The sequence below is a fragment of the Montipora capricornis genome, chromosome 5 (assembly GCF_036669925.1).
Source record: "Montipora capricornis isolate CH-2021 chromosome 5, ASM3666992v2, whole genome shotgun sequence".
Classification (NCBI taxonomy): Eukaryota; Metazoa; Cnidaria; class Anthozoa; order Scleractinia; family Acroporidae; genus Montipora; species Montipora capricornis.
Genome location: NC_090887.1, coordinates 21,289,223 through 21,301,722, shown reverse-complemented (window position 1 = coordinate 21,301,722; position 12,500 = coordinate 21,289,223). Strand labels below are relative to the sequence as shown.

Genomic DNA, 12,500 nt, shown 5'->3' with positions numbered 1-12,500 from the left:
GTGGTTCCTGGTCATAATATTATTATACAGATGATTTTACGTGCTGGATCGAAATCTTCAAACTCCAAGTTAAAGTGGACATTACTCGGGGGGGGGGGGGGGGGAAGGGGTGGGGTGGCAGATTTCAGCGAATCTGCAGCTTAGAACAAAATGACGTCAAATTACGAAACACTCGAAATTTTGACCACCGATCCCCCAAATGATTGGGGGGGGGGATCTCCCACCGGAATAGGAACTTTAAGATCTACGACGGCAAAGTCACCGAAAAAGTCACCTCATAATAGAACTTTACAATATCGTAAGTTTTTCGCGATTAGTCCATCTTTTTCACGTCGTACAATGTGGGCGAAGTATAAATTGGTACTAGCGGTTTCCGAGTAAAATAGAGAATGTTAATGAAAGATTCACGATTGTACGTTCGCGCGTTCGACACTTTTTTGTCTTCAGAGACACAAGGAGAATTAACGATCCCCGTTTTCAGTGAAAAAAGGACCCTCATGAGGATTCCAAACCATCTGCTAAACATAGTAAAGTAAGGCCTCGTGAGTCAGCTAGGACCCAAATGTGCCAATCAGTAACGCTGGCCATGTGACAGATTTGTGCATATTATTGCGTGTCATGTTGCGTGATTCATTCCTTAAAGATTCCGAAAAAACCAATGCCTATACTACCAACAACGCAGTCTGCTTCGTTCGACTGGGTTAAAAAGCTAAAATAATACGGAGGTTACGAGAATTAATTTACCTTTAAATAGTCCTTTAATTCCACCCATCTTCTTCACCATTGCCGCAAATTTCGTGTACTGTGACAACAATTCCTGTACCTCTCGCACTGACACGCCGCTACCACGTGCCACACGCGTGCTCCTTCCTGGTTGGCGGGAAAACAGTTTGGCGCCATTGGGACTGTCAAGTTCTGAAAATTAGACAAAAACTGAAGCCGAAAAATAGAAAAAGTATTTTGTCAAACGTTATCGTTAAAATGACATTCAAAGACTACGGAGTAAAACCAACGACGACGGCAATGTCCACTCGGTGAGGCCTGGTTAATGACGTAGATTAAGGACGGTGCCTACTATTATTATTGCGCATACGTTCTGCGCATCTCGAGATACTCGGGTTTCCATTCTCGTCACCAGAGCCTCGGGTCGACCCAAGGCTCTAGGAAACTCTATGTAGGAGCACATGGGCCGCAGGTATCTTATAGCCAAAAATTGGCAATTTGAGCCTTACGGCGCCTGGTCACTCCTCGTGCTAACATGAATGCACCAATTAAAGACGCTTTTGATTGTTCTTCACGAAAACCAATGAGAAGACACTTTGTTTCAGGGTTTCCCAGAGCTCCTCTCTCCCTTAGTCAAGAGAAGAGCTCTGGGGTCGAGATTGCTCGGGTTTCCTATCGGTGATGCTTACTAATACAGGGATATTTTTGTGCGGTTTAAAACTATCCGGAGAAAGTAGATCTTAGTAAGTACTCTTGGTATCCAAAAAGAAAATTGGGGGCTACCATGCATTTTTGAGAGATAATTGAGCTTCAATTTGAGAAAGAACGCCGTACGTTGCTTTGTATTTTAAAGCTTTTTACGAATATTATTCATGAATTATCTTTGAAAAATGCGTGGTTACCCCCAATTTTCTATTTGGATTTCAATAACACTTGTCAAGATCTACATTTCCTGCATCTTCATACCTTTGAATTAGTAGGCACCGTCCTTAAGTGAGCTTAACATGTAGCGTTTTTTTTTTTGGTAAACTAGAAACGCATTTGCAGTATAAGCATAAGTTTTTATTACGAATAGTTCTTAATTCTGGTTATCTAGTTTATTCTCTTGTGGCTAGTTCTATTCATGTAAGGAGAGGCAATGCGGCAATTGCCTTGAGATCTGACCACTCGTTGAATTTGATCCTGGTAGTCCCTGGTTAAACTTCTCGGCCACACTTGTAAATAGCCCACTGGTTTGCGTCAGGCCAGTTGGGATTCTTAACAGTTGTTCTGTTTTGTCATTTCGTTCATCAGGGAGCTTTAGCAACGACGCCGTCAACAGCAACGAGAAATACTGAATATGCAAATTTGTAACGTTCTCGTTGCCGTCGCCGTTGTCGTTGCTAAAACTAGGGAGCTTTAGCAACGACGACGGGAACGGCAACGAGAACGTCATGTAAAAACATAAATTCACGTTATTGCGATCACTTCGTGACTATTCCAAGCCTCTTAATATGACAAAGGTGTTTCAGTCCCTCAGGAATGAAACCGTTACGAGCGGCGCTTAATTTCGGGGAGAAAAATGAAAATTTATCTCCAGGTGTTGACGTTCTCCATAACACCTCAAACTTGGTAATTTCACGTTGTTGCTTTGCTGACGACGGCAAAGAAATGGACAAAAATGAAAAACGCACGTGCAGAGCGTGCAAAGCTATTGCTTTTGCCCACTAAATATGCAAATTTGTGACGTTCTCCTTGCCGTCGCCGTTGTCGTTGCTAAAGCTCCCTAGTACTTCCTATTTTACGACGGCGACGGACACAACAACGCCGCAAGACAATGATACCAATGGTTAAAAGAACATAAATGACCGTGCTGCACGTGCAGCACGGATTTTATCACAGATTCTTGCGGTACTCTGCATAACGACGACGTGAAATTACCAAATTTGAGGTTTTGACGACAACGTGAGCATGCAATGGAGAATCTTTCCTTCTCTATTTTCACTTTGTAACTGCTCGTAACAATTTAGATATAGGCTACTTCGTCCAAATTGTAAGAAGTGAACGAGACAGAATAGCCGCGAAAGACTTACGGTAAAGCAAAGTGATGTTTTGAGGTGACGTTTTCGTTGATGTCGCCGTCGTAGATCTTAAGGTCCCTGTTGTTTTGCTGACGACGACAAAGAAATAGACAAAAATGAAAAGATGCACGTGCAGAGCGTGCAAAGTTATTGCTTTTGCTCACTAAATATGCAAATTTGTGACGTTTTCGTTGCCGTCGCCGTTGTCGGTGCTAAAGCTCCCTATTGGCTTGTTTCATTGGCCCTGAAAAGCTCTTATGGGGAGTTGTCAGTTAAGTATGTAATGTATTGTATTGTATTGTTTGTAACCGCATACAAAAAGCGTTTTTGAGACAATACCAAGTCGGTATATTTTGCTGGAAAAAAACATGTGGTCAGACAACAAAATCGAGATCGCCTTGTCCTATAGTGTGTCGACAGTAAGGAAAATCTTTAAAGTCAAACGGAGTTTATGAAGGAAGATTGTGAGATGAGCTATGCGGTTTACGACCTTTCTCCACAGCAGTTGAAAGACTTGAAATTGTAACCACTGATGAAACGCACTTTGTCCTCAGTTTTTTTAAGTTAAGTGTTTGCCAAGCTGGGATTTGAACCTGCAGCCTTAACAGTGCCAACTGGTCGGCAGCATATTAGCTCAGTTGGCAGTCCTTGCTTGCATCGATTGTATTGAAATCTGGCCCAAGCTAGACTATCAAACTGTTTAACAGAAATTACAGCAAAATTTGGGATATGGTGGAAATGGTACCTTCGTCATTCATACTGTCCATAATGGTCATTAGTTTTTTTAACCGGGCCATCGATTCTTGTTCATTGCCTTTGGATAAGAAATCACTACTGAAACCTGGGATCATACCCTGAAAAACAATGCAAAAGTAACAGAACACTGTCACTCATATTATCAATATTACATATCACACGTGTTAACAAGGTCAGAACATATCAGGAGCATTGTAAAAGATGATGATAACCATTGCAATGTGCACTGTCGACTGGATAGCTGAGGTGCTAGACTGTAACCAATGGGAAGAAATTTAGGACGCCTTCATAACTACGAGTATTGACTTATAACAGGTTGCCTACCATAATCTGACCAAATGGTCCCATCTTCATGATGTTCTGGAACTGTTCATACATGTCTCTTAAACTAAAAACACCTGATACAGAGCAAAAAGGAATGGAAAAAAATCACAAGAAATGCTCACACATTTTTTCCATATTTGATGTTGCAGCCTTTGGCGTTTGAAATTTTAATCCTCAACGTTTCTTTGTCAAAGTCGTTTTTTTTTTTTGGGCTGATAAAGTTACCTCTTCTTTCATAAATTGGGCAGCACAACATTATAGCTTTGAGACTTACAGTAATGCTCTGTTACACATGGATAACAATAATTAGAGCAGTTTTCAATTGAGTGTTGAAAGTAATTTCACAATTGCTTTGGTTTTGTATTACTTCACTCAGTGATTGGTTCAAAGTTCTTGCACCACTTTATTAACCAATCAGAAGTGATACCAAAACCAATCGTGGCTCGCATGTGAACATTTTCCCAAGTTTTGATTGGTTTACTGGATTGTCTCCCTCCTTTCTGATTGGTCAGAGTAATTACTTTGGTTGTGGTTTTACGACACTTAATTGAAACTCACTCTATAATTTGTGACTTTTTATTATCTTGCAAATATCAGTGGCAAGTTGCAATCAGTTCTATATTAATTAAGTGACATACAGTTGAACAGTACAAAATTCAAAAGAGTGATTTTCTGTACAAATGCTATTATTGGGAAAATGGTTCTGTCCCCAACAAATGACTTCTCACCATGTTTGAGCTTGTCAATAAGTTCCTCATTGTCCTCAAGCTTCAGTTCATTCACCTTGTCAATCAGACCCTCAATATCTCCCATTCCTAGTATGACACCACAAAAAGTATGATTACTGGTACTGAACAAAATGAACAAAATTAAAAACAAAATAAAGAAGAAAAGGTTATGCTCTACAATGTATAATAAACCAGTCTCAAGTTACTAATTGTACTTAAAGAGACTATGTCATGTTATTTTAGGGTGTCAAAGGGAAATCTTTGGTTCCTTACGAGTGTAAAACTCTAACAGGGTAATGTGGAATTCCTTCAGTGATTAAATTATCTTTGAAGTACAAACAAGATGATTCTTAGCAAAAAAGAATTTTCCCCAGGTGAATTCCCATAAACTTGAAGAATGTTGGGCCGATGTTTTTCAAGATTACCCAAACGTAATCCATTTCAATCTTGTCCACTGGTGTCCATCCATGATTTTCTTTTCTTTTGCTGTATTTATTGCAATGTTTCATTCTCCTTTTTGGCATTTTGGGTGTCATAAAATTACACGATTTTGCGTGATATACTTTAAAACTACTACAATAATTGCACATCACATTAGCTTACCTAATAATTTACTAATAAAAGGTCTGGTCTTAAAAGGTTCAAAGTCATCAATGTGTTCTCCGGTACCAATGAAAATAATGGGACTTTTGGTGGCTGCAACACTGAAAATAAAACCAAACATTTGGTAGCATGTCACATCCCCTACCCATGTTAAGTCATCACGTGTAACCATTGAAATAAAAGCTACTGACCAGTTTGTTCCCGTGGTGCTGTAAATTATATTGTTCCTGATCGAACTCAATTTAAATCTCAAAATAAAATCCTAAGCAACTCCGAAGGAACTTACATGTACATGCATTTATTACTTTAAATATCTTTTTTTAAATTCTAACAGAGTGAACTTAATTACCATAATAATAATTCTTTCATGCTAAATTGACTGACACTTTCTAGGGCTTTTCAGGACAAAAATACAATACATGTGCAGGGTTGTAGCTAAGAATAAATTCATCAAGTTGAAGGTTCTATTGAGGCCGTCTGCGCTCCGAGCATCAAAGGGACATGGTAACATGATTGTAATGTCTCGCAACACCCGGCATGCACAATAGTACTCAAAACAACGCTTTTATTTCATTTCCATTATTGATAAATTCTAGTGATAATTCAGTAGACTGGCAGATATTCAATTTTTTTGTTAACACATTGAACGACTTTTAAACTTTGTACAGAATAATTTGCAATCATCGCGGTCATTTTGATCAACGCTCAAGATTCAGCCGGCCATCACCCCTTTCTCAAGCGGTGATTTTCACCGACAGCCGGCGCTTGGTGACATCCCTGCATGTGCAAGTACATGTTAACAGACCAACTGATGAGAGGCAGACCAGTTATGCTACTACAATTGCAACCAAGAAGTTGACTGAGGACTGCACCTCACAGACAGACTTGAACCCAGGAACTCTGGATTGCAACTGCTCTCCTTTAACCACTTGGTTACACTGCCTCCAAAGGTATCATATGTGTCATCTCAAGATTCTGGATATCGGATAAAGCAACATGAGTTGCCGTCTCCTGTAGGGACAAGAGGCAGTGGAGGTGCAAGGGGGGAAATGGGGAGATTAATTGGAATGTTTGTAATTTAATTATACTTACGCACTTAACGCACCACCACCTTTTGCATGACCATCTAATTTCGTGACAATAACAGATGCAACATCAACTTTTTCTTTGAAAGCTTTGGCCTAAAGGCATCAAGAAAACTATATTATTTCCTAAAAAATGATTAATGCAAGAAGCACCTTAGTCTCTTTAGGTCAAACCACACTCACGCACAGCACTGAGTGGTGAAACCGAAAAATTTATTTAAGTGAATAACAATAATTATCCCTGTTGTTTAAAAAGACATTTACCTGTGATTCACAAGCCTGTCCAATTGTTGCATCCATTACAAATATCACATTGTCTGGGCTCTAAAGTATGATTAAAAAATATTCAGGTAAATTACTTTTTATTACATTTACCTACAGTTAATAAAAATTATGGAGAAAGAGTTATGGAAACATTCCACCAATATCAATCAAATAGGGCAAGCTTTTCTGGATGATGTTTCCATGAGAAAGGGCCAAGCTATTGTGGGCATTAAAATAATACCGTAATTATACAATGTAAATCCTCTCTGCACACCGAAGAAGAACGCCCCTAAACTAGTGAGAAAACTACCGGTATTAATCTTTATCTGCCGTGGATAATAATTATATCACAGAGAATCCTGGAAAGCACTTTTAAACAGCATCTGTATATAGTTTGTTGTCTTGATACAAGACTTAGTATAGATAGATTGACAGTCTCTTTAAAATATAAAATTAAATATTCAATTCGGAGAATCTTGTTTTTGTGAGCGGCTTGCTACTTTGAGATCAACTTACAACGGCATTAGAGACTTGAAGCATTTCCTCAAAAAGTGACTCCTCTTGCTTATGCCTACCACTGATAAAAGAATTGACAATATTTAATGATGCTTAGAATATACAGACCAAAAAAACATTGAAACATGAAACCATTCACTACAAGACAATGAGTAAAAAACAAACTGTATACAGTACTGTATTAATTTCATGTTCTTACCTTGTATCTACAATAATTATTTCAAAATTCTCTTGTTTGAATTTATCGACACCCTCTTGTGCAATAACAACAGGATCCATTTCAGTGTAACTAAAATAACAAATCAAAACCAACACACCACAATGTTGTGAAATATCAAAAAGTCACTGACAATACCCTTCATCTTGAGACAACATTTAGAAAAGCAGATTCTTTGGGGAGTACGCTGGCAAGGCAAGCTTGGAATACGAAGAAATATTGGGAAGCAATATAAATGAGCAGATGCCTTGCAACAGTGGTAAGTTCTGCTTTAATATCCAAAAACACACAACAAAGGGGAAGGTAACAAGCACAGGGAACCTTGACGTATATCGTGATTGGAGACTGAAGGTCCCTTGATATAAGATTGTGTGACATCATTACCTTCAGTTAAAAAATTCGTAAGGTCATAATTATTTTGATTTTTTTTTGTAACCATTTGCTTCATGCTAAATTTGAAAAAGGATTAGGTGGATATTCCAGAAGTAATATACTCTATGACAATTTCTCCCTATCATCTTAACCAAGGTTGTTCCATTGCAGAAAAGATGCCTGATGAATTTTCAAACAAAACAACACAGCGCACTATAGATGTTTGTACCTTCCATAAAAAGGTATTCTTGCCTTGGTGGCATTTTGCTTGAGTTGATCAAAGGCTCCTAAAAACCAAATTAACACGTGTAAATATGAGCAATGTTACTTGACAGCTTCTTTACAGTACATACTTATTCCATATGAAAAATCTATTAGATACAGATAATGGCTAAAGATTTGTATTTACTACAGTAGAGGCGTAATTGCAGTAGTTATGAATTGGGAGAGAGATGATTATGAAAAAGTGGTTCGAGGCAGTAAAGCTCTTTTTGTTACCTGCTCGAAATGTATCTGCACAGATGAGACAGGTCTTCCAGCCTTTTCTTTGGTAGTAGTAGGCTAACTGCAGTGTTGAAAAAGGAGGAACAGTGCAATATTAATGAAATAGCAGCAAACCTATTACGACTAAATAGAGCCTACATGGAATAAAAAGGAGTCAGAGAGGGTTCAATACTAGTGGGTCTTCAATACACCTTTTGCAGTTCATTAACGCAATTTCTCATTCACTTGTCTCAATAGTAGTTGTATGATTAAGGTGAATATACTTTGAATAAGACCTAAAAAAGTTTATGCAACAGAAACCTCCAAGAACATTAGGATCATTCCTCATGTATATAAGCATTAACAGACAGAAGATAGCTAGCTCTTTTTGATAATCATTGGCAGAAAAATGTGCTTTCATTTTTGCACAAATGAAATCCAACAACAAATACATACTGTAAGACACAACCAACCACTGTCATCATTGATAGCGTTTTTCTTTTTGATAAAAAACCTTATTAATCTTGTTTGCATAAGCAAGAGCATAAGCATAGAATGTGTTGCTTCATAAGACAACCACCTCCACTAAGGTTACATGTACATTCATCAAGCCATCAGACACCCATTGACATTGTGATACTTAACTTTTAAAAACATATTTCAATTTTCTCGCAATATCGACATTCACTTCAAATTTCTCACATCCTGATTTACTGTACGTGACTGTATAATATGTTGTGCTGGGTCAGGTGTTAAGTTTTTCCAGTAGATAAGTCTCTTATCTTTACCCAGTATGACAAGAGGTAGGCAGAGTGTTAAGACCCAGACAAAGCTGATGACCTACTGAATTAACTGAAGAGAGCGTAGTTTAATTCTGTATAAAATATAAGTGCTACACGGCCAACGTTTGTATAAACGTAACCTTTCCTTGTGATGACCTACTGACCCTAGTTTGAGGCGGGAACCATGCCTCTAAAACTTACAATTGACACTTCAAAGTTTTTCTTAAACAATTTTTATAACAGAGTAACATTTAAGATAAATAAGGTTAAGGTTACATGTATCTTCAGACCTTGCTGCATGTTGTTGTTTTTCCACTTCCCTGGAGGCCGACAAACATAATGACATTCTGTTTTCCCTTTGTTGGCGTCCAGGATTTAACACCAGGATCAACAAGCTGTGTATGAAACAGACGTAGTTGTTGTCAAAAATGATCAGTTTCAAATGAAGCCCTCAAAGTTTGCACAATTTCACTTGGAGAACTGAGTAAGATTTATTCTCATACAAACCTTGCAAAGTTCCTGGAACACAGCATGTTGAATCATCCTTCTCTTGTTTAATCCAGCAGCCATATCATCAAAGTCAATGGCAGATCTGCAAACGATAAAGAATTAGTTACAATTATTTATTATTGATATCAATTCTACATGTATATGTAAGAGGCTGGCTTAATTTCAATCACATGTACTCAGGATCATAATGAAGAGTTTGTGTTTCAGCTTGGGATAAACATCCATACAGTACATGTACCATCTGAATCATATTTGAAACTGAGACATTCAGCAACTGGGAAATGGGCTATTTAATTAATAATGTCTAGCATGACATTAGGGTTCTTGGGAAACGAGACTGTTGTCAAACTAGATGTCAAGAATAACGAGTGAAAGTTGATCCTTTGTCTTTGCATGCTCTCACTCTAAAACAACATAAAACAAAAGAATTCAAATTCACTGATTGGGACCAAAATGATAGTTTAAAATTTATTTTTGCCAGGGAAACAGCACACTCCCTTTGCTGTTCCAGACAACTGGGATGACAATCCCGGAATCATAATTCTTTTATGAGATGTCACCTACATGTACACCCTTGTTGCTTGTTTCCTTTTCCCCCTCTGTGCAAAAACGAAAGCTTAACAACTAAAAGCAAGTACATGTTTGTTAAGGGAGAAGGATTGGTGCAGTGATGAAGTCACTTAACCTTCCCCAATGCAGCCTGGGATCAATTCTCCGACTCAGCATCATATTCAACTTGGTCGAGAGTTTTGGTTCTCCTCTCTGCTCCAAGAGGATTTTTATGTGTACAGGATGCAGGGATGGCGCAGTGGTGAGAGCACTTGTCTCCCACCAATGTGGCCCGGGTTCGATTCCCAGATCCGGCGTCATATGTGGGTTGAGTTTGTTGGTTCTCTACTCTGCACCGGGAAGTTTTTCTCCGGGTACTCCGATTTTCCCCTCTCCTCAAAAACCAACATTTAACTTGATTTGTGTTAATTGTGAATTTCAATTTACAGTGTCTTCAGTGCAGGAACGACTAGACACTTAAATAAAGTTCCATTCCTTTCCTTTCCTCTTTAACCCTTTTCCACCTGAGAGTGACAGTTACACAAGTGCTACACGGCCGACATTTGTAAAAACGCAACCCTTCCTTGTACCTGTACATTTTCATTGCCGTGACTTTAACATCTTCAGTTCCAACGGCCTGCTCCCGTCCGACCTTGTAACTCAGTTGGTAGAGCAGCCGTGATCTAACCCAAAGGTCGTGGGTTCAATTCCCACCCTGGTCAGAGTTTTTCACTGTCCTTGTGTGGGCCCATTTCCATTAGTAGGGCTAACGCTAACATGGTTCAAATGGGGTACAAAACTAGCACTTCACATTACACTCTAATCAGTTACGTCACTTACAAATTTCACTCTGTCTAACGCCAGACGATTTTACTTGTCAATTAGGAGTGCTTTAGGTGTAAATGGGTTCATTTAAAATCAAGATTTACTTTGACTTGATTGACGTGTTTTAATTTTATGTGATTTTAACTGACTTACAGTCTCCCTAATTAGTACAGCACTTTTTCTCTGCTATAGTAATTTCTAACCTTGAGACTTGAATAAAGTAAAATTACATGCATTCATTATTACCTGACATTTTCTCTGAGTCTTTTTACAAGAAATACATTCACATCAGCTTCCAGTAATGCCGCACATACTTCTTTAAGCATCGCCCCAAGCACCTGTCATACAACAAACCTTAATTAAACTTACAATATCACTATCTAAAAAACCTTGTCTCACATAAAATCAACTTTATGACTTCTATGGAATTCCCATGTCCTGTATTGAGCAAATTCTTAGGAATGCTTGTGGTTACCTTTGCCCTTAGGTGTTCAGAAAATCCCCGCGGTCTAAATTATACAACACATGGTCACTTCCATATCAATGAGTCAGCAAATGAAATGATACACAAATGTATATGAAATGTATCATATATTGAACTGAGGATATGAAATCAAGTGAAGCTATGATCCTCACAGATATACATCGTAAATGCAATTCTAGTAATTGCGTAGAGAATGCTGAAAAATTCAGGACTTCAACGGGGTTTGAACTCTACTGTTTCGTCTGATACATGTATTACAAAAAGTTTCCAACTATTTTTGCACGTTCTGTTCCCGTATCGTGTTTATTTCCATAGTTCCTGTGTCCCTGACATCACAGGATACTTTAGCAGTTAAAACTCTTGCCAAAACCCCTCTTTCACCGAGTCACTCATAAGGCATATTAAATTTTATTCAAGATCAGGGTTACCTAAAAGAAATCTTGTTGCACATAATATACCACAAAATGAAAGCATTCTAATCAAAACTGGCCAGCATGCTTTTTCACTGGAAAGTAAGCTAACCATATCATAGTTAAGATCTCTATATAAACAAGTGTTCAAAGGAAATATTACATTCTTCTGCCTTCACTTGGACCAGTACAAAGCTCGATTAGTCTTGTTTTAAGTACCCTTGATAAGGGCAAGGCAATTGACCAAAGCAGAAATACCATAATACTCTTTGTTTGTCCACCCACATTTTGAATAAGCATTGCTTTTGTTTTCTCTTGGGAACAATGTAAGTCCCAAGAGAAACAGAAAACAATGCTTACTCAAAATTTGGGTGGGCAACAAAGAGTATTATGGTATTTTCTGCTTCGGCCAATTGTTTGACCTTTGCTTCCAGACTGTGTGTATAAGAATCCAAGCAACCAAGAAGAGTTACCCAAGGGTCAAAACACCACTTTATCAAAACGATCACAGATTTATAAGACTTAATTATATTTACAACAGAACAGAAAACCAACATTTATTTTGGGCAATCTCGAAATGATGGTTCTTTCTTCATTCCAACAACTTAAGCGTTAAACTAGTTGATAATATGAATAGCTGTATGCGCCAACGGAATCGGAGATCTAACAGAATGTAGTATAAAAATAAAATAGAGAGACATCTTTCATACCTCCTCGTTGATGATTGTTGCATTGCTGAGGGAGCGGAGAGCTGTGGTGATTTTACGTCCTAAGTCCGCAAGAACCATCTTGAAGAATTATATTACCAA

The 12,500-nt window shown here is 38.2% G+C and overlaps 1 protein-coding gene across 1 annotated transcript in view; it reads right to left on the bottom strand.

Moving 5' to 3' along the window:
* Nucleotides 1-12,500, bottom strand: part of LOC138049894 (signal recognition particle subunit SRP54) — a 14,857-nt gene that overhangs the window by 2,250 nt on the left and 107 nt on the right. Inside the window, exons 1-15 of the mRNA XM_068896359.1 lie at nucleotides 12,402-12,500; nucleotides 11,044-11,135; nucleotides 9,421-9,505; nucleotides 9,204-9,308; nucleotides 8,147-8,213; nucleotides 7,878-7,935; nucleotides 7,259-7,348; nucleotides 7,060-7,120; nucleotides 6,544-6,603; nucleotides 6,287-6,375; nucleotides 5,195-5,295; nucleotides 4,592-4,678; nucleotides 3,864-3,937; nucleotides 3,529-3,637; nucleotides 745-915 (exon numbers count right to left, since the gene is read on the bottom strand). The exon at nucleotides 12,402-12,500 is cut by the window's right edge and continues 107 nt beyond it. Of these exons, the coding sequence (XP_068752460.1) occupies nucleotides 745-915; nucleotides 3,529-3,637; nucleotides 3,864-3,937; nucleotides 4,592-4,678; nucleotides 5,195-5,295; nucleotides 6,287-6,375; nucleotides 6,544-6,603; nucleotides 7,060-7,120; nucleotides 7,259-7,348; nucleotides 7,878-7,935; nucleotides 8,147-8,213; nucleotides 9,204-9,308; nucleotides 9,421-9,505; nucleotides 11,044-11,135; nucleotides 12,402-12,479 (1,327 nt within the window). The 5' untranslated portion in view covers nucleotides 12,480-12,500. The remainder of the gene's footprint in view (nucleotides 1-744; nucleotides 916-3,528; nucleotides 3,638-3,863; nucleotides 3,938-4,591; nucleotides 4,679-5,194; nucleotides 5,296-6,286; nucleotides 6,376-6,543; nucleotides 6,604-7,059; nucleotides 7,121-7,258; nucleotides 7,349-7,877; nucleotides 7,936-8,146; nucleotides 8,214-9,203; nucleotides 9,309-9,420; nucleotides 9,506-11,043; nucleotides 11,136-12,401) is intronic.